The sequence below is a fragment of the Stigmatopora argus genome, chromosome 1, assembly GCF_051989625.1.
Source record: "Stigmatopora argus isolate UIUO_Sarg chromosome 1, RoL_Sarg_1.0, whole genome shotgun sequence".
Lineage (NCBI taxonomy): Eukaryota > Metazoa > Chordata > Actinopteri > Syngnathiformes > Syngnathidae > Stigmatopora > Stigmatopora argus.
In genome coordinates this window covers 11,154,674-11,173,351 of record NC_135387.1, presented here as the reverse complement: position 1 = coordinate 11,173,351, position 18,678 = coordinate 11,154,674, and the positions used below count along the sequence as shown (strand labels likewise).

Genomic DNA, 18,678 nt, shown 5'->3' with positions numbered 1-18,678 from the left:
CGATGCAAAGAGAGTGGGTTTTAGTGGCAAGAGGGGAATCAATAATCTGGCTCACCTGTACCATTTCCAGCTATTTGCAAAGGGGCATCTGGTCCCAAGGTGTCAAAATCTTTGATTTCATCTGCACAGAAGAGGGATACAATAGGAATTGGGATGGTGGAGACAATGACAAAGGAACTGAATCAGTGAAAATCAGCTAAGATGAGACCTAAATGGTGTGGCAGGAACAAAAGCACAGCTGAACACCTGGTGCATCAACGCTCAATGAATAATATCGTGCGAGCCAGACAGTGACTTATTTACCTTTAAAATCACAGCAAACTGCGATTAAAAACAATATCCACCTGAGCAATTGTTGAGCTTTAGCCAACATGCAGCTTGAGCTCATTATGCCCCGGCTGTGATGCCATGGCACTACTCCTCACGCACACACTATGCCACCTTTGTCACATGTGGACATTTTCATCCAAAGCTGCAACACGCAGCAACACACACTAAAAATAAAACACCCCTGCAATGCAAATTAAGAGTTGAATCGTTGTTGTTGTTTGCATTTTCTTTTAATCAGATCCATCAGGGCTGAGTTCAAAATGCCACATTCTCCTAGTTAATCAGGTTAAACTATAAGGACAGTCAGTGTGATGCTGGGACAGGAGAGGTGCTTGTCAACTCAGAGACAAGCTCGTATACAGTTTTATCCATACTACTTTCTGGGCACAAGAAAATCAACTTGGTCCTTAGAACACGGAGGCCATGCCTGTGACTCAGTTTTACTGGGTGTCATAATAGGCGGCACCATCCGATGTCACTCGGCATGCCACAGGAAGAGGTGGAGCGAGTTGTGCTGATCATCGTGTTTCCTGCACAAAAGCCGCACAAAAGCCAGAAGCAAAATTACTTTACTTATTTTTTATTTTTAGCTGACAATGGACTTGATGGCAGTGTAGGCTGTGAACACCCCCATTTTCTGGCTTCGCGGAGAGATTTGTTTTTTTTTTTTACTGCACGTCTGCCAAGAGGCATCAGAACCGCAGCTTGAGCATAAGCGTCTTTTTAGTTGCATAAATCACGAGCAACAGATTGAAATATACCCACACGGCTCAGATTTCAGCACATGTGCGTGTCCTCACAGACCATGTTTGCTTTGGCTAATCAAATTTGGCTGCATTCTTTTGCCCTGATGCAAGGGGATGACCAGTGGGATTTACTGGTCCTCCTCTCTGCCCTGTTTACCTTGGAAAACATGTGTTATCTGCGGTCTGAAGGCAAGACTAGTGCTTCCAACAGGCGGCAGGTCCACCACTGGCACATGGGGCAATGTGTCAGTGGTGAATGAAAACGGTGGGTCGTTTTTTTTTCTTCAGAAAGTGAGTGTTTATGTCCTGACATGGCAGCCAACACTTTAACATTGAATAAAAGCTGTCACAAGAGATGCGTGTGGGCCACAAAAATGTGCTGTGGTGGGTCCCGGGGTAGCCAGAGGTGTGTTGCGTCAGCATTAAATCACAGAAGGCCAACACCTCCTGGAAGACAAGGACTCCTGCACCCATCACCAGGCTGCACTGATGCTGTTTGTTATGAAAACATTCCAATTTTTATGGTCATTCTCCCTTCTGCTTCTGGGCTTTCGGCCACATCCAATGCAATGGTGTTGTACCCCAAACAAAAAGGGATCGTTCTACTGTTTCCGTGCAAATTTTGACCTTGAACTAAGCAACAGGCTAAAGTAAATTTTACATTTTAAATTATTCGGCTATACTTAAAAATGACATTTGTAGTGACATGGCCTGCGGCAATGAAAATATGGTGCCGTGTTACGACACGAACTCGAGACCAGGTGATTTATGTGCAAATGTCTGTCAGTGACAATGATGTCATGCTTTCCACAAGACTGTGTCAAACCACACTGTGGGATGAGGGAATGCCAAGGACAAGGCCAGATGTAAGGCTCTAATTGTCTTCTGGAATCAAAGGAGCTTCCTGTCTTGCATCAAGTCACCATCAAAATATATTAAAAGCGCATATGAAGATTTTCCTCCAATGTAAAAGAAAGAGTTCAGTGAACGCAATCACACCAAGAAGGCCCCATTCAGCCTTTTGGAGACTTTCAGGCATAGTATGAAGATCCTGATATGGCTCCAAATCTGCAGGACAGCAATGTGCGTGTTTGTGTGTAAATGTGTGTGTTGGTGGGGGCTTATCTCAGGACTCAGTTATGTGTTGAGGTATCGGCACAGACACTCAGGCACCGCCAAAGTAAGAGTAGGCTGGGAAACATAGCAGCCACAAGATTGGGAAAGAGAGTCTAATGAACTTGACTTGCTCTCCCAAATATGTCAGACACTTTATCACAGCAGAAGTAGATTATGTGGGAATTGCAACATGGCTGATTTACAGACATTATGGCACCGCGGGTCTTTATCAAATAAACAATTTCCGTATGCAAAGACAGCTTGTTTATCCTTTATCTTGATTTATTTAGTCAACTGTCTTCTCCTCTCTATCCCTGAAGGATATGAACTGTTATTTAGGTTTTTTCCCCTGCGCTAATAAATGTGTCTCCTCCCCACCTTCAGAATTAAAATTTAAGCCCACTGAAAGTTCATGGGTTCCCGTATGCTGTGCATGGCTAGTTCATTAGCAGAAATGAATAGCAAAGCCAAGCTCATTTAAAAAGGAGCTGTCTTACATGACTTCACGCCGCACTCTGTTCCTGTCACTCGCTTCCAAGAATCATTGACTCTTATTATACATGTAAATGGCTATCATAAAAATAAAAATTTCATTTAAGATTGCTAATGACTTTTTTTCAGCAGTCTGGCTTCCTTTAATGGTTCTACCCTGCCCCCTAATTAAAAGTATTTATCTTTCAAGCATCCGTGACTGGCGCCCCGGCAATCAGCGCCGTTCAACAAAAGAACATAAGTCAAGTTTGAGGATGTTGGGAGGGGGTGGGAGGTCACCTGGGAGGCGCCACGGGTGTCAAACTCATTTTTGTCATAGGCCGCTTTCCTTCAGACGGTCATCATGACTGTAAAACCATCTACAGAACAGTAAATCTAATCTGATCGCAGTTTTTATAAAAAAATGATTTGATAAAAATAAATGCTTGCGTTATCTGTTAAAACTCAGGCTTCAAATGGCATCAAAATTGAATTTCCTTGTGAGTAATCCATGTGAGGTCATAAATGCCATATCTTCTATTGTTTTAGCACCACTTTAGGAACCATGATTTCTATTCCCAGCCAGAGGAGTGCAACAGAGGCCTCCAGACTTGTTTGCTCATACTTGGCTGCATTTATTTAAGTCTACCCCAACACCAGATGGGAAGGGTTTATGGTATAAGAAGATACCACAAGCGGTGGCATGTGTACATACAGAATGCCAGTCAGATTAGAGGAAATGAGTGATGAACAGCTCACCTGGACACGACACATCTGGCATCTTAAAGTGAATGAAATTTTACTCTACCCTCAGATGTTTGAAGGTGTCATGCTTTAATTAAAAATTTAAAAAAGAGCCAAGTGTGACATGTGTCTCTGTAGCTCCCCCCAATAAACCAATTAGAATACGTTAACTGACACTCACCGGTACCATCCACTGAGGCACTCAGCATGTCACTGTCAGGCCAGATGTGCTCCACCCCACTGTCCCTCATTTCATCATCTTCCTCATCTTTGTTGGGCAACCCATGGCTCTCGGTGCATGGTGAGGAGTCAGCGTTGACAAGGCTGGCTGGACTACCGGTACCGTTGATCAGCGGGTCTTCCTCAGACACTTGCAGCTTGTCCTCCTCTTCTGTCTCTGAGCTGGTCTCCACAACATTTTCATAGTTGAGAGCTGTGAAATAGAGGGTATTTAGGTTAGTTGGTGGAGCCATTTGTTACTGCTGCAAAACCAGGACAGTCTACAATGAATTCAACATCTCTTGAAGCTAGAAAGGTCCTGCATTGCTGCTTGGCCCAAGGCGACGGTTACACCCCAATTACGGCACTGGAATCTGTGACTGAACCACAGCGATGGGCAGACAGCTGCCATTGTGATATAGGCCAAAATAGCCACTAATTTCTAGTCGTACTCCATGCCTAACATGCCAGCGTGCAGCACCTTTCACGGTGGATCCCCGCCTCAGCGTTGCTGTCACATTTCAGATGCTTAACATAGCACAAGCGGCACAACGAAGTTGCGTCAACTACGGGCGCCTTGATTGCTCGTTGCATCCAGACAAATATGATATACACTTGCCTTCATATCTAAAGAATACAGGTTAAAATGACTTAATTGATGGTTTCCCTACACGTAAGAAAATAAATGTAAAGAAAAAATGATTTATGAATTTAAATCAAAATATTTGATGTATTGGATACATTTTAAAAATTAAAATAACAACTGAAAAGGGAAGCAATACTATACTTCAATTAACTAATGTTAATATTTTGTTTCTCAACTTTTTAACAACTTTATTAAGGTTTGAAAAATTGTGGATTTTTTAGTTTGAGTATAATCTTAATGAACATCTGTGCTGCTCTAAAGCAATGCACTCATGCGACTGAACAATGAAAGATTTTCCTTCTTAACACAGGGGTATGAATCCAGGGTGCGACCTCAACAATGCAAATATGTTGCTACGAGAAGCAAGTTATGGTAAAGGTGGACAAGTCAGGGGGGTTTCCTCGCAAACAAGGATAACGTTCAAGGGTCAAGTCAGTCATGAGGCACTATGTTGTGTCGGATCTTACATTTTGACGGGTAAAATAAATCCATAAGAGGCTGTGTCTTCCCACGGTGAAGTCCGTGCATGACACTTGTGTGCGTGTTCTACATATGAAAGGCTAAACCTCCCACAGCCCCCTCCAGGCACGTATGACTGGCTGGTCCACACTTGCCTACATCGAACAACTGCACAACAGGTGCAAATTAAAATGAAAACGGGGCTTTGGGGCGGGGTTGGGGTGCAGGCGTCTGGGATTGCGGTGACCTGCCTCGAATACCAATCGGTGGAGGAAACAAAACCCTTTCAAGAGGTGTGATCACAAGGGTTTAGGCAAGTTCAGACTCAGTAATGCCGCTTGTGATGACAAAAAGGGCAATGGTGACCTGCTAGGGAGGGCGGCTTGAGGGGGATTGGTGCCGGGGGAGGAGGTAGGGCTGGTCAGGATTCTCCTGGGTGGTCCAAATCTACCTTGGCATAGTTGATTCTTCGGCTTTGTTGCACACCGCACCAGGGCACCAGGACAACACTATTATATTTTAGGAATTCAACTATTTCAAATGGAATTTACCAGACAACATTTCGAAGGGAGTTGCTAGTTAGGCAAAAAGGGTCTGAAAACCCGATTGAGGACATTAATCCAGGGCAGATAGGTTATAGCGGTTCTGAAGGGGCTATTGTGTTCCATTTAAAAAGAACCGAGAGAGAGCATCTCTTTGTTGGAAAACTGACTTCTACTCCCATTTGAGGAAGGTGGAGTACCGCCCACCTTCTACACAACAAACTTTCACAGTGGAGAAGAAAAGTGGTGCTTTCATTTATTTTTGTCACCACTTTGTGTCTCCTCCTGCATGGGGGCGGCCAACTGTCTTGTGAAACTACAGCCAATGCCATCTTCCCCGAGCGTCAGCTGTCTGTTGGCGTCAAGGGAGCTTGTCAAGGCACGACATGCGCTGCAAACGTGTAGAAAGACGCCTTTGTTAAGGTGCCACTGCTGACGAGTCGCTCATCCACCGCCATTGTGCAGTTCAACAAAGTAATTCTAACCTACGAACACTTCGCAGGCCGTCATTTTGTCAACCTCTTCATCATCTTTTTGTGGCGCAGGCGAGCAGGAAAGACAATGGTGTTTACTCCTCTGTTTGTTCATCGAACTTTGGTGTCAAAACACACGTTAGCTGCATAAAATGTTACCTGCATCACAATACCACTGATTCACATGAAGTCTAACTGTTTTAAGTATTGGTATAGCTAAAGATGGGCTTTGATTGGCGTGCCAAGTGGAGTGGTGCTGTTGTATTGATTAGGGTGGTGAACTAGGAAGCCTGTCACAGTTTTTCCCTTTCTAGTTTCTCTGATAAAGCTATACAATGCAAACATATGGGTTACATAAAGCATCTTTTGATTGAAAGGACTGCTTTTGTTAAGACGGTGCCATCAAAATGTAGCTGGAGCTGCATGAAAAACTCCACAACAGTTGTGGTGCTGCCTTCAAAGATCCATAACTGACATAAATCAACACTTTAATGAGTCTTTTGACGCAAAGTAAAAGAACAGAATCAAATATCAAATGTTGACACAAAATAAAGTGTTAAAAAACAATTTTCTAAAAAGCCATAGATCAGCAAGCTTCAGCGCCAGGTGAGCAGTTTTCTCTGAGGCACTGAGTTCAGAGGTGCTGCACCTGCACTCTGCAGCGTTAACAATGATAATCACATTCATTTAAGCATCCCAAGGTGCTGTTAAGTGCCCGCAAGGAGACTCCGTTTCCTGCTCTGGAGCCAGCCAGAGAGAGGCAGAGACAGAGAAAGAGAAAGGGAGAGTGATCTTTCTTCACATAGGGCGATGGTAAGAGGTGATGGCCGCGAGGTGGAATGACTAACACCCACGCTGTAATGCTAACCCCGGCTGACTCTTTAGCCGAGTGTCGAGGCTTAGCTTCGGGTGACACACTTGGCCTCCTACGCCGATAATGAGCCCGGACATTCTCCCTATTGGACCGTAACTGCTCGCGCTCGCTGGCTGTCTTATGAATGTGAGCCAAGCGGATCACCTGGATAGCTAAGAGCGAGATGTGGGGGGCGGGTGTAGCGTGGCATTAGTCAGTCCTGGTGTGTGGGGGAGGGCACCAAGGTGGAGGCAAGGTCGCTGCCTTGTGGCTATAGCTGGCAGAAGTGGATTTTTGCTGTGACCTTTTGTCTGCCACAGCTCCTTGGCTACTTCTCCCTTGACTGTGGTGCAAAGCATCTGCAATTCATTTAGAAGGCAACTCACTACAACCTAGCATGAGGCAAAATGCCAGATAAAGATACAAGACGCCAAACTTTCTCCGTTACCATTTGGAGAATAAGGAATTGTCCGGTTGTCGACAAAAGTGAGTGTTTAGATGTCTGGTATTATCTGGTCTGGGAATGAGGGCAACGCAGAGCACGGGGGCCACGAGGGGGCCAGGTCGGTGAAAGAAGGGAGGTCGTGGGCAAACAAAGACCCTGAAAGGAGACAGCGAGAGTAAAGGGAGGAACGGGGAGGTGGGGTGCGATGAATGGTGAAAACTCAGTGGAGTGTAAATGCAACCTGCGTGTGTGTGGGTGTGTTTGTATGTGAGAGAAAAAAGCAAGAGAATATTTCTAAAGAGCACCATGAGCCATATAACTGAAAAGGGGAGTCAATTCAATTTTGAAACTTTAGAAATGTGAGATAATACAAAACCCAAAAAGTAATTGCAATATGTTTTTCATAAATGTTGAGATATCTGTTTAAGCCCTTCCAATAGCAAATCATTAACATAAATGAACATGTTGGATGCTCAGTTTACTGCACTAGCAGCTAATTCCATTTAAGAGTAATTAATGTGCCAAGCAACAGGCAAGGGGGTGTGTTAGGGGTGGTATGTTTTATTTAGGTGTGTGTTGTATAAGGACCAGGGTTTAGTGAGCAGTTCAGTGGTACCACCTTTGCATTGACCAACCATCTGTGACCTGCCTTCTGTAACTACGATCGACCCCCCCTTTCCATCGAACGCCTACTACTCCATCCAACCCCCGACACCATACATGGACCCCTTTCCTCCTCCTCCAGTTCATGGATGTTCCCGCCTCGAACAAATGTCCCCCAACCCATTTCCAGCCCCACCTCCTCGTCCTGCTGGTCACACAAGGAAAAGAATAAAAAGGAGACACAAAAGCTTCCCTTGCTGCCCCGAGGGCTCTAAGGCCTGGAGAGAGGCGGAGGAAAGAGGGGCAAGGGGCAGGCTGGTAAGGGGGGTGAGGGGTGTCTGGTAAACCGTCATTTTATTCCTGCTCAGGTAAGTCTCACTTCACCTCCTGACTGTACCATTACATGCATCAAGCAACAACACGAGGGGGTTCAAATGAGAAAATTTAATTTATTTGATAATTTCCCAGAATAATTAGAGTTAATGTGGGTTAATTAATATGCAAATCTCTCAGCAGATGTTCGTCAGGGAGGCCAAGGAAAAACAGCCCCCGTCTACCTTCGCCTGGCCGCCTTATTGGCCCATAATTACTGTAACTAACTAAATGTACACAAGGCAAGAAAACACCAGGCTGCAAACGGTAGATTCACATGAAAATACGCAAGTGCCAATTCTGTCGACATAATAAAAGCCCATCTTGCACAATAAGTTTGTCTGCCGCTTATATTGAAAGTGTTGGTTGGCTGGTTGGTGAACTTACATTAAGTTTGAAAGTGCAAAAAATCATATATCCATTGTCAACAACCCAAAACAACTAAGACCTGGCATTGCGGTGCAGAGGGAAGTTTTCTAAATAGACAACGCTTGTAAAAACACTGCTGTAGTGGCGGAATCCGCTGACAAGGATGTGGATCAGGTTGAGGGGTTGCCAAATTGATGACCACCGCCCTGTTATCATGTTTAGGATAAAACCTGTGTGTGTGCGCATCCCAGGAGAGCTGGTGTAACCTTGCAGCACTTTGAGCCACCCTGATAAGACATCTGTTTCAAATGTGTGTTTATGTATCATGCTTATCTGTGCGCCGATTGCTGCGACGCGCCAGTGTGTTAGTGTACACATGTGGGAGTGGAACTCTGTGTGTGTTACCGTCTGTAGGTTAGGAGCGAAGCAATGAGCCAAAGACAAAAGGCTAGAATCCCAAGAAACTTCCAGACATCACATGAAAAATAAATAAATAAAAAACTAAAACTGCCCATGTCAATTGTTAGTGGTTGTCAAGGTCCCCCTATGAATTACTAGCAACGGATATTTGCACCAGTTCTACCAAATTTATTAACTGTCTTTTTAAAATTAAGCAAATTGCAGACTTCAAAAGATCAAGTCAGTATTGAGACTTGACAATGTCGTGTTCAGTTGGGGATACAGTGTCTAATGTCTGTCACCTATCTGAAGCTTGTATTATCTTTGTTAATCTAGTTATGAAATTAACTTATGGTTTATAGGTAAGTATTTTTTTTAATCTAGCAATCCTATTACTTGCTTTGCACAAAGAAATTCCCTCCAAAATCCAAAACTACAAGTCCTGACACAAGCAACCAATGTAAAAAGGAAAATAAATAAAATTGCCAAGTCTGGTTAAAAGATTTCATAAATGTATTTTCATTTTTTCAGCAATCTCATATTGTAAATCTATTAGGCACCCTATAAACTTAATCATAAAACTGTTGAAGAATATTGCGCTGCCAGGACAGATATAGGTGTTTTTTTCTATAGACAAATCCTGGGCAGTACATACACACATTTGTTGCTGTTCCACAGCAGACACAAAATTAACATTAGGTGTCCACCCATTTTGTTAGAATAAATGCTAGGTTTAAATTCATTTTTTTAATTAAGCCAAACTCATGAAACCGAGCGGAATTGTTTAATAGTGTGTGTGGAGGCCATGAATCAAAACCTTGCTTGAGGCATAGTGAGACTCAAATAATGTAAACTTTTTTTTTTTGGATTCTCACTGAAAGGAATGACCATTAATATATTGTTTGGACATTCAGAAACACATACTCCCAAATATATTAAAAAAACATTTTGAGAAACAACTCCTTCTCATTTTAACTGTGCATATTATTTCGTCCATAAACTTGTAACACTTGCAAATAGTGAGCAGGAATCCTTCACCTTTTTTCCTCAGACACCAAAACTGTTGGGCTGGTTTGATCTAACCAAGGCTGTTCTGCATTCCTGCCTGACGCCACAAGGCCATCACTTATCTCTGCATAAACACAACCTGAGAGCTAAAAACAGTGTATGTCCACTACACCTGTTGTTTTGAGGTTAACTCAGTTAAAAATGGATTGGGGGTCCATCAATGTCAATGGCAGCAAATGAGTTCAACTCTGCCACTTACAAGGTCAAATGTTGCATTGTGTGTATGCAGGGACAGAATCAATCATTTGGGGGAGAGGGTAGCAAGGATTCAGGTGTGGGGCCGCATGAGGGTAGGGGGATCTTCTGTTTCCTCTCTAGATTGACTCAGCCAAACCAGGAGCCCAGGGTCTCATTCACATGGTAATAAGAGTGTAAAACCACATCTGTTACTCACAAACACACACACATATAGACTGGTAGTCTGGACCCACTCAACCAACATCCCAAATTAGCTGTCCCGCAACAAAGCATCCATGTGAGCTCACCATCAGCTGCAGAAAATGTTTGAGAAAGTTGGACAAATTGGTGTTCACATCATCAACCCCAGAGGGGATTTTTTCAACAATGCAAACTAAATTGATTTTCCCAAAAAAGTTTTTGCTTTGATAGCGCTCCCGTGTGCGCATGAGTTAGTGGTAAGGTGTGCCAGGTGGAGGCCAACGGCAACATTAAAACGACTTAACCTCTCTCGCCATCTCAGTTAACGGCATGAAGAAGTGAGCGCTGCCAAGGCACGGGCTCCAGAGCCTACCATGTGTGAGTGGGAGGAAACAGATTGTGTTTTTTCTTTCTCTTCTCCCAATCATCCACCTGTCTTTCCTTCATAGCTGCAGGAGGGCGAAAAGTACACTTTTAATGACACTGTGGTGTGACGGAGGAGGAGGGACACCTGGGGCTTTTGAGTCCACCTTAATAAGACAGCTAGCATGTTTCAGGTTGTGACCCTAGCATGTGATCCTTTTTTATCAATTCAGACCGTAACATTACATTTTCTAACAACGAGCTCAAACTGGAAGAACAGTTGCTCCATTGGATGTTTAACCCTTTTGAAAGGTAGACTTTTTACACATGAACTTAATGTTATGGTACGTTCTCGTTTGGTATCGCAGTATGAGAAACTCCCTGCTAGCTCAGATGAGCGCTTACATAATTAAGCAGCTGTACTGGTGTAATGTGCTTCAAAACAAACGCCCTCTCTCTCACACACACATGCACACGCTCACAAAGCTACCCCAGGGTTCAGCTCCCCATGTTCCTGTCAATCGTGCTGTTTGTGATTCGTGGATTCAAAGCGGCGCTCAGGTACCCGGGTGACGGTGAGGCGCTAATTAGTTTGGCAGGCTAATTGATGTGTAGATTACACCATTGAACAAATGCCCAGACTTATTTGTTCTTGCCACTTTTCAGTCCCTCATACATTGGCCCTAATAAACTATTTGCGTATCTAGTAAAATGGAAGTGCTTGGGAAAAAAAGGTGACAATTGTATTCAATTTTTACATGCGCAGTAAGCATTTCTGGGAATCTGGAGCGAAAGGAAGCATGCTTTTCCAAACCCTGAAGGAGAGGATGGCGATCATACATAATTCTAGAAGGGAAACAATTCACTAATGAAAGAGCATGCTTCCAATATTAATGCCCCCCCTCCATTTCCCCATCTTTTAATGCCAGTTCCTCCATCTTTTGTCTTTAGGATAATATTATTAGTAGAGCATGTGAAAACAAGCTATTTTCCTCCACCTGCATTTGTTCTTGTATAGCCATGTTTGCATAAAACTGCTGGCCTGAGCTTTTGCTCCCATCAAACTGGGGTCAGGACCTACAGAATTGGAGGCCATTAGCAGGAGAGATGCGGTAGAACAAGGTGAACGTCCTTCTTGCTTTCGCGTCACTTCTGAATGGCCTGTGGTTTTGTTTTTAATCCGTGTTTAAATATTTATAGTTTTGCTAAATTCCATTTAGAAAGTGCCAGGCAGTTGGGTGTGTGCCATCTTCTAACTTAACATACACCTTCTCAAAAATATGGACAAGCATCCAAAACTCAGGGTCAGCAAAATGAGTTATTATTTTCAATAGTTATTATTTTAAAGTGAAGTTGTGATTCAAAAGTGATCTGTGAATCCACAGAGGCATAAAACCTCAGGCATGATCCTTCTTCGAACCTGTGACACAGACCGTCCACTTGAACCTCCCACCTACCATTTTCCCATCATGAGGTTGACTTTTAATCTAACAAATAAAGGTTAAAACACTGAGGAAGTGCAACCAACAGAGATGAACAGGAGCCTGTGCACGATAGAAAACCTGGACTGTGCACTTTTTATCTTTCTTGTTCGGTTACTCCCCAGACAGAACACTCCAAGCAAAGGGATCTTTTTAAGCACATACTACCTGATATGGAAACATGCATGAAGAGAAATTACCTACCTCCCTCTGAGCGTGGTGAAGACCTTCTCATCTTTTGAACACCAGATACAGTCCTTTTCATCCCCACCAATAGGGTTTCCAATGGTGATTAAAACTTGAAAATGGGTCATTAAGGAGGGCATCAGATATTGATCAGAAAGTGCCATCGTGCCTTTGCAATCAAATCCTACTGTGTCCCGACGTGACAGGATTCCAACGGCTGGAATTGCCTTTATGCTCTTCATCAGAGGAAAAACACCATTATAGAATAAATATTCCCTGCTACAAGGGCAACACGTTATGTTAGCAGAGTAGTTTCACTGACCAACAACCAACCTTCCCTAGGTTCCCAGGCCTTCCTTTACTGCCTATCACCTCATCTGCACAAGAAGTAAATAGCACCCCAGGGGACCACTTTCCTTTCCTTCCTCAACTTTTCCCCCCTGCCTCTGTTTGTTGTTTCAGGTAATGTAAGCAGAGCATCTGACAGAAACTTTCTCATGTAGTTGACTTGTCCCAGACCAGGGTAAAGTTAGAAATGATTTAAGCTCCTCCCCTTCCTGTGCTCAAACTAAAATAAGCTGTTGCACAATTACTCCATTTCCATGGCAACTGTGAGTTAGTTCATCTGAGAGGGCCGGCTGATTTGGTGGGATCGTATGTATTTGTATGAACTGCTCTATGTGGCCGCCTTTTGCATATCAGTTGTCATATGCCAAGCAAAATCACCAAAAGCATCCAATCAGGCTTTAACACCTTGGCATGTGCTCTTGATGCGCCCACTGCCACCCAGCGACTGTGCCTTGTGCCTGTCCACTGCTACAAATTGGCTTCCAACAGAAATGTGAGGCGTCAGTGAGTCATTAGAAAATATGAGACTTCAAGTCCGCCCAGGAATCATGCGCCGATAAGCTCACCATTAGCTCTTGCAATAAAGGCACATCCTCAGCACATCAGCATTAACCAAGTATATTTATTCACTACAATAAACAAGGTATTTCACATCACATGGCATGGAGCATGGTCCCAATTCATTTTTTTTAAATTATGCCTACAGCTATCACTGTGTGGCACCATTATAATAGTGGATGTTTGCTTTTAATTTCAGATTTGTGTTTCGGTGTCTTGCTTCATAAAATAACAAACTTTTTTTTCTATGAAGTCAAAGTTTGGGCACTGTAAGCTCATGGCCAAGAAACAGAATGCTGTAAAAGCAGTCTGGCCCTCACAGCTGCTTCCTTTTGGGATTCCTCGAGTTGCAACACAGTGACCTGGCCCCTTCTTTCTTGCTGGCCAGGAAGCAGACTTCAACACTGTGGAATAATTGGGACGTGGTATGAAGACGACATCCAGGGTGGCGCTCCTTCACCCGAAAAGTTCACAAGACAAGACTGAGGAAAGACATACCTCCCCCGTCTGTCCCAGTGGGTCCCCTTCAAGATTCTGACAAAGGTCAAACTGAACTCTGTTTTGAAACCTTCTTGTTCAAGAGTAACCATCTTATCTGCCAACACACTGAATGAACAAGCTGACAGAGACGTTGTGCTTGTGACAGCATTTCTTTTTGCGCAAGATTTCGCAAGGACGACAATCGTTGAGCTGGCTAGTGCTTAGAGGGCCACCCACGCCTCATCGTCCATACTTAATGTCATTATGCTTGGCATAGATTTCCACGGCACAATGCCGGACACTCATCCGGCGTAGCAATTTTTCTCAAAAAGGCATCGTCCTATTCGATTAGCAATGCTCAATTAACGACAATTTAGACAGCAAAGAGGAAGTCGGACCTGAGAGGAGATCAGGTGACTCAATGGTGGCGTCGTGCTGAATCTGTGTGCGGGAGATAAGAGCAGTGCGCATGCAGTCGGCCTGAGGCCCATTCCAGAGTATGTGTGAGTGGGGGAGGACATGTGCTTGTAAAAAGATTTGTGTGTGTGTTGGCGTGGACGACACATGAGAAAGGTGCTTGACGACGTGAAGCGACTTATCTCTCATTACGGCAAACAGAGAGGAAGATGCTCTCTTCCAAACAATTAGAGGACCTGCTGTTGTGGTGGACACGATGCCTGCTGTTGGTTTGAGCTGCTAACGAGCTGCTCACACTTCCACAACGAGACATGTTACTTGTATAGGGTCTTTTCTCAGAATTGCAGAATTTAGAATTAAGAAAATACATGTGTACTCACAGTCAGACACAATGAAGCAACTCTGGCCCCCAGAAATGGAGAGTGTGGCAAAAATGATGATGAAATGGGAGTAAAGGTGGCTTGGAGGAGGATAAAGATAGTGACAACACATGAAACAGAACCAAAGCTGCTCTTTTGTCCTCTGCGTGAACGTGTGCGCGAACACACGAGCATCCAGGTTGACTTTCACTTTGCATGTCGCCACGCATCAACGTGCCCGCTTAATGGCTGAAAGGTAAATGGCAAGTGACAGGCCCCGGAGAGCTCGCTGCCCTGGATGTTGGTGCTCGCCCTTGATGGCGGCAAGAAGAAGATAAATATGTTTGTGGCCAAAGAGGAAGAGGCAAAAGAGGATTTGGCGGCACCGGAGTGTGTCTGACAGCTTGAAGGGCTGGAACGGCGCGCAAGCCGACACCTTGGTGGCTCCCGGGTGGATACGGGAGCCTTGTTCAAGAGGAGGAGGAGCAGGAATACAACTTTGCAGCCAGTGTGTTTGTATTTATTGTGTCACACTTTCCTGCTGACACTCTGAGTTCCCTTTAGGGTAAACAGAATCGGTGCCACACACAGAGACACTTCCAGGTACAAGTCCCCACTGATGCTTACAACCACTTCCAGCTGATGTAATAAAATACTTAATGGTGTGCTCACACTCTCAACTTGGAGTGCAGAGCTGCCAGGAGGAGAAAGAGTTGTTCTACTCGTTCCTCTCGTCTGTCCTCTGTGGTCAACAAAGGTGACATGATGTTTTAAACTGCAAGATAGAAAATCAATACAGGCGAAACCCATCACCACCTGGCCAGGGGTCTGTTTGCAGATGTTGTTATCTGCATACCATCTTTTTGCCAGCCCAAATACATGTAGAAGGGTGCAGAGTCATGAGGGCAACACTTGAACATTAATACAAGAATGGCATTTAAACAAGCTCTGGACTGCAGACTAAAGGTGAACCATATGAACTCAAGGTGGAATAGTATTCTAATTAAGTTAAAATTTATTTGAAATAAAGGAAAGTAAAGGAAACAAAACTGACTTTTCAGCGATAACCCTAACCCACCCACATCACATGCACATTTCATTCAAAGAAAACTCTAAACTGCGATGAATTCTCCCACTTAAACGATTGTCTGACAATTAACCAAGTGCTCTTACCTGCCCCCACCCGTTACTGCCAAGACAAGAGTAGGGGGGGGGTCCTAAGGATCTGAATGCGATTTAAAGAAACATAACCCTTCTGGTTTCTTCTTAGCAAGAAGTGGACAAAGCCACGGATGAGTGGTAGAGAGAGCAAAGAGCTCTCAATGTTGGTGATAACTCCTTGCTTCCTTTTGTGTGAGGGTAGGTATGATGGTGGCAGCGGGGGGATAGGGCCTTCGTGAAGTACCATCCAAAACCACTTACATCTGTAACCTCGCCACTAAAAATAGCTACTGTCATTCTGAGAGGAGGGGAAATTAGGAAAATAAAAGCCTGCACGTGCACAAGTGAAAGCATGTGCTGCGAAACTATGGCAAGACAAAACAGCGGTAGAGTCTGGCACTAGAAATCAGAACTTTCTCCAACTGTGTGCTGAGGTGTTGAACATCTTATCTGCCGCTTAGGGACGTCTGTTGGAAACTCAGGCTTGCACCGTTTCATCCCATTCCATGATGGAGCATAAGAGAAAGAGGAAATGGGGGGAGGGAAGGGGCAAGTTGAAATTCTCCAATAAGGGATGTGACACAGATCATAAATATACTCAACCTTATAAATATTTGAGCGTGGCTACTCCTTTTGCTTAATGTGCTGTACAGCCCTAATTAAGCTCCCATCTGATAGATGCTACTCTGTAATGATGGGGTGTTGAGATGGTGTGTGCATGGCACAGTGTGTGTGTGTGGAGGTCTGTGTGTGTGTGTGTGTGTGTGTGTGGGGAGGGGGGGTGTAGCTTGTGGTGCAGAGCAGTTAGTACTGGGGACAGAAATATCATCCATATTGCTAAATTTTATAATAATGATCACAATGGTAGTGATAAGCTGCTACTTCAACTAACTGCTTAGTGTGACCCAAGAAAAGACTTCTCCGGCCTTCACTTCCTTCACACATACAGTCCTAGTAGACTAATTCTGGCTCTCTGATGTCTACGTTTAAATTGGAGGTCTAACTAGAACTCCATTCTTGACTCAAAGTCCAATCAGTTAATTTATTTTGGGAGGTGCTGACAGTTGCTAACAATGGACATAAAGAGAGGAAAGGCGGCCTCCATTTCACACTCTTATTAAGAAGAAAAAAAATCTATGCCAAGAAGTCGACATGCAACGTGGTGAGTCCTCTGAGTCTTGTATGACCCGAGACTGACATTTTACCTCTAGTTTAACATCCAAAGCATTCTCTAGTGAACCTGAGAAGCCTGTGTTGAAGTACCATTTGAAGCTGGCGATGTCCTGACTCAATGATTCTGCCATAACCAGATGATCGATGCAGATTAATTATGTGATAGTGGTTCTGGCTGAATGCCACAAAGTGCTCGTGACTCTTAGTTTGAAGGGGCAGAGGCAAAAGTCAGCCTCGTCCAGGTACTTTATTCAATTAGTGAACCGCCGAGTTGCACTGGAAGCATAATTTCACACACCAACAGACACACATACATGCGCGGCTGACCCGACACGCTCATATTGCTGAGCAAACATGCATGCCAAGTAGCCAAGGGTCTAATGAGCCCATTATTGTATTTACCTTAGATAAGGTGAATGATGCCTGTCGATAACAGCCAGATAATGTGGAATTTGAAGCGGGAATGAGGGAGAGTGTACACGGGACTTCACAATTCAACAGGACGGGATATCCGCAGACAACAGAGCCATTTAATTCCGTCGGATATTTATAGCAGGGCATATTTTGGGTGGTTGATTGCCCTAGATCAGGTTAACTCATTCCTTGATATTGATGGACCTCCATCTTTGTCAGTTCAAGGTTATGAATGTGTTTTTGATGTTGCAGAAGAACTTCCATTTAAATTCATGTGGTAATGACCAGCGTTATATGTTTATTTTTTAAGCCTTCTGTGTAAGAAGAGACGAACCACCATCAATCCAACGTACTTGCCACATGTGTGACGTTGCACCCCTCACCCACTCACCCTCCTGTATGAGACCTGAGATCAGCCCCCAGCAGTATTATGGGTAATTTTTCGCTCACATGCTACACCGTCGATGGCGGCGCTTTTGTGAGGTGAGAGAAAGTGACAGCGCTGACTCTCCAGGGCAAAGCTTCCCAGTCAAGTGGATCGGCATAGTGAAAATCACTTATGAATAGTCATTAAGCCTTCGTTACTGAGCGCCTGCAAGCCCGCCACTTCCGGCCTGACATCTTAGCAAGGTGCATTATTTAATTGCCCAATCATCCGCCAATATTTGACTGCACATCACATGGAGAGAGGGAGCCTCAGTCAGCCCTGGGCCTCAGCATATTCAGCATCTGCTGGATGTTGTTGAAAAAGAGACAATCAGGCCCAGAAGAACTCTAATGGAAACCAAATTTAAACTGTTTTTGTTTTGTGTTATTCTCTTGCTGCAAACCCCTCCAAATCAAGCAAACCCTTTTAATTCAATCGATTGCCACGAGCTGTGTTGTGCCAAACAAAATATCTATTTTACACTAACCTCACTGTGTCACAAAAGCCAGGTTGCGACCAAGTTTTGTGATTCTGCACAGCCACACAAGGGTGATAAAAGATCCAAATCAGCGGAATTATCTGTCAGGTGCTTCGTGCAGGGCAGGCATTGTGTGTCAGCTATGATGGGGCATTTACACACTGCCTATATTTGCAGAGCAATTTCATCCCGCTTGCGTGCGTGGAGGATTGAGTCCGCAGTCCCGTCTCGCCTTCAAATGTGGCAAATCAGTACAGTTGCCCCCTTTGACACCAAATGCAGCACGATTATAGAGTTGATGCAGCCTTAATAAGCTAAATAATGAGGGAATTGCAGAACTACCCCGGTGCCATTATGGCCCAACAATAACGCAAGGAGAGTGTAAACCAGCGCAGGGCAGAAGGTACAGTAGGCGGCAAAGAAATAATGAGGCTACTGTGGAAGTAATGTTGTCTCTATTGTACGCCTTTGTAAAAGGCTGATTCTTAACATACACAGCAATAAGCCAGTCGGAGGCTTCTGGCAGAATGGTGAACAGAGCCACGCTCTCTCTCGCTACTTCACCCCGCTCGCCGCCTTTCTTTCTGTGCTCGTCTCAGT

At 44.2% G+C, this 18,678-nt stretch overlaps 1 protein-coding gene across 2 annotated transcripts in view; it reads right to left on the bottom strand.

Annotated features, from left to right (window-relative positions):
- zeb2b (zinc finger E-box binding homeobox 2b) overlaps nucleotides 1–18,678 on the bottom strand; it is a 54,397-nt gene that overhangs the window by 13,088 nt on the left and 22,631 nt on the right. For both annotated transcript variants that reach the window (XM_077596212.1, XM_077596222.1), the window contains exons 3-4: nucleotides 3,589–3,840; nucleotides 56–121 (exon numbers count right to left, since the gene is read on the bottom strand). In XM_077596212.1, coding sequence (XP_077452338.1) covers nucleotides 56–121; nucleotides 3,589–3,840 — 318 coding nt within the window. The remainder of the gene's footprint in view (nucleotides 1–55; nucleotides 122–3,588; nucleotides 3,841–18,678) is intronic.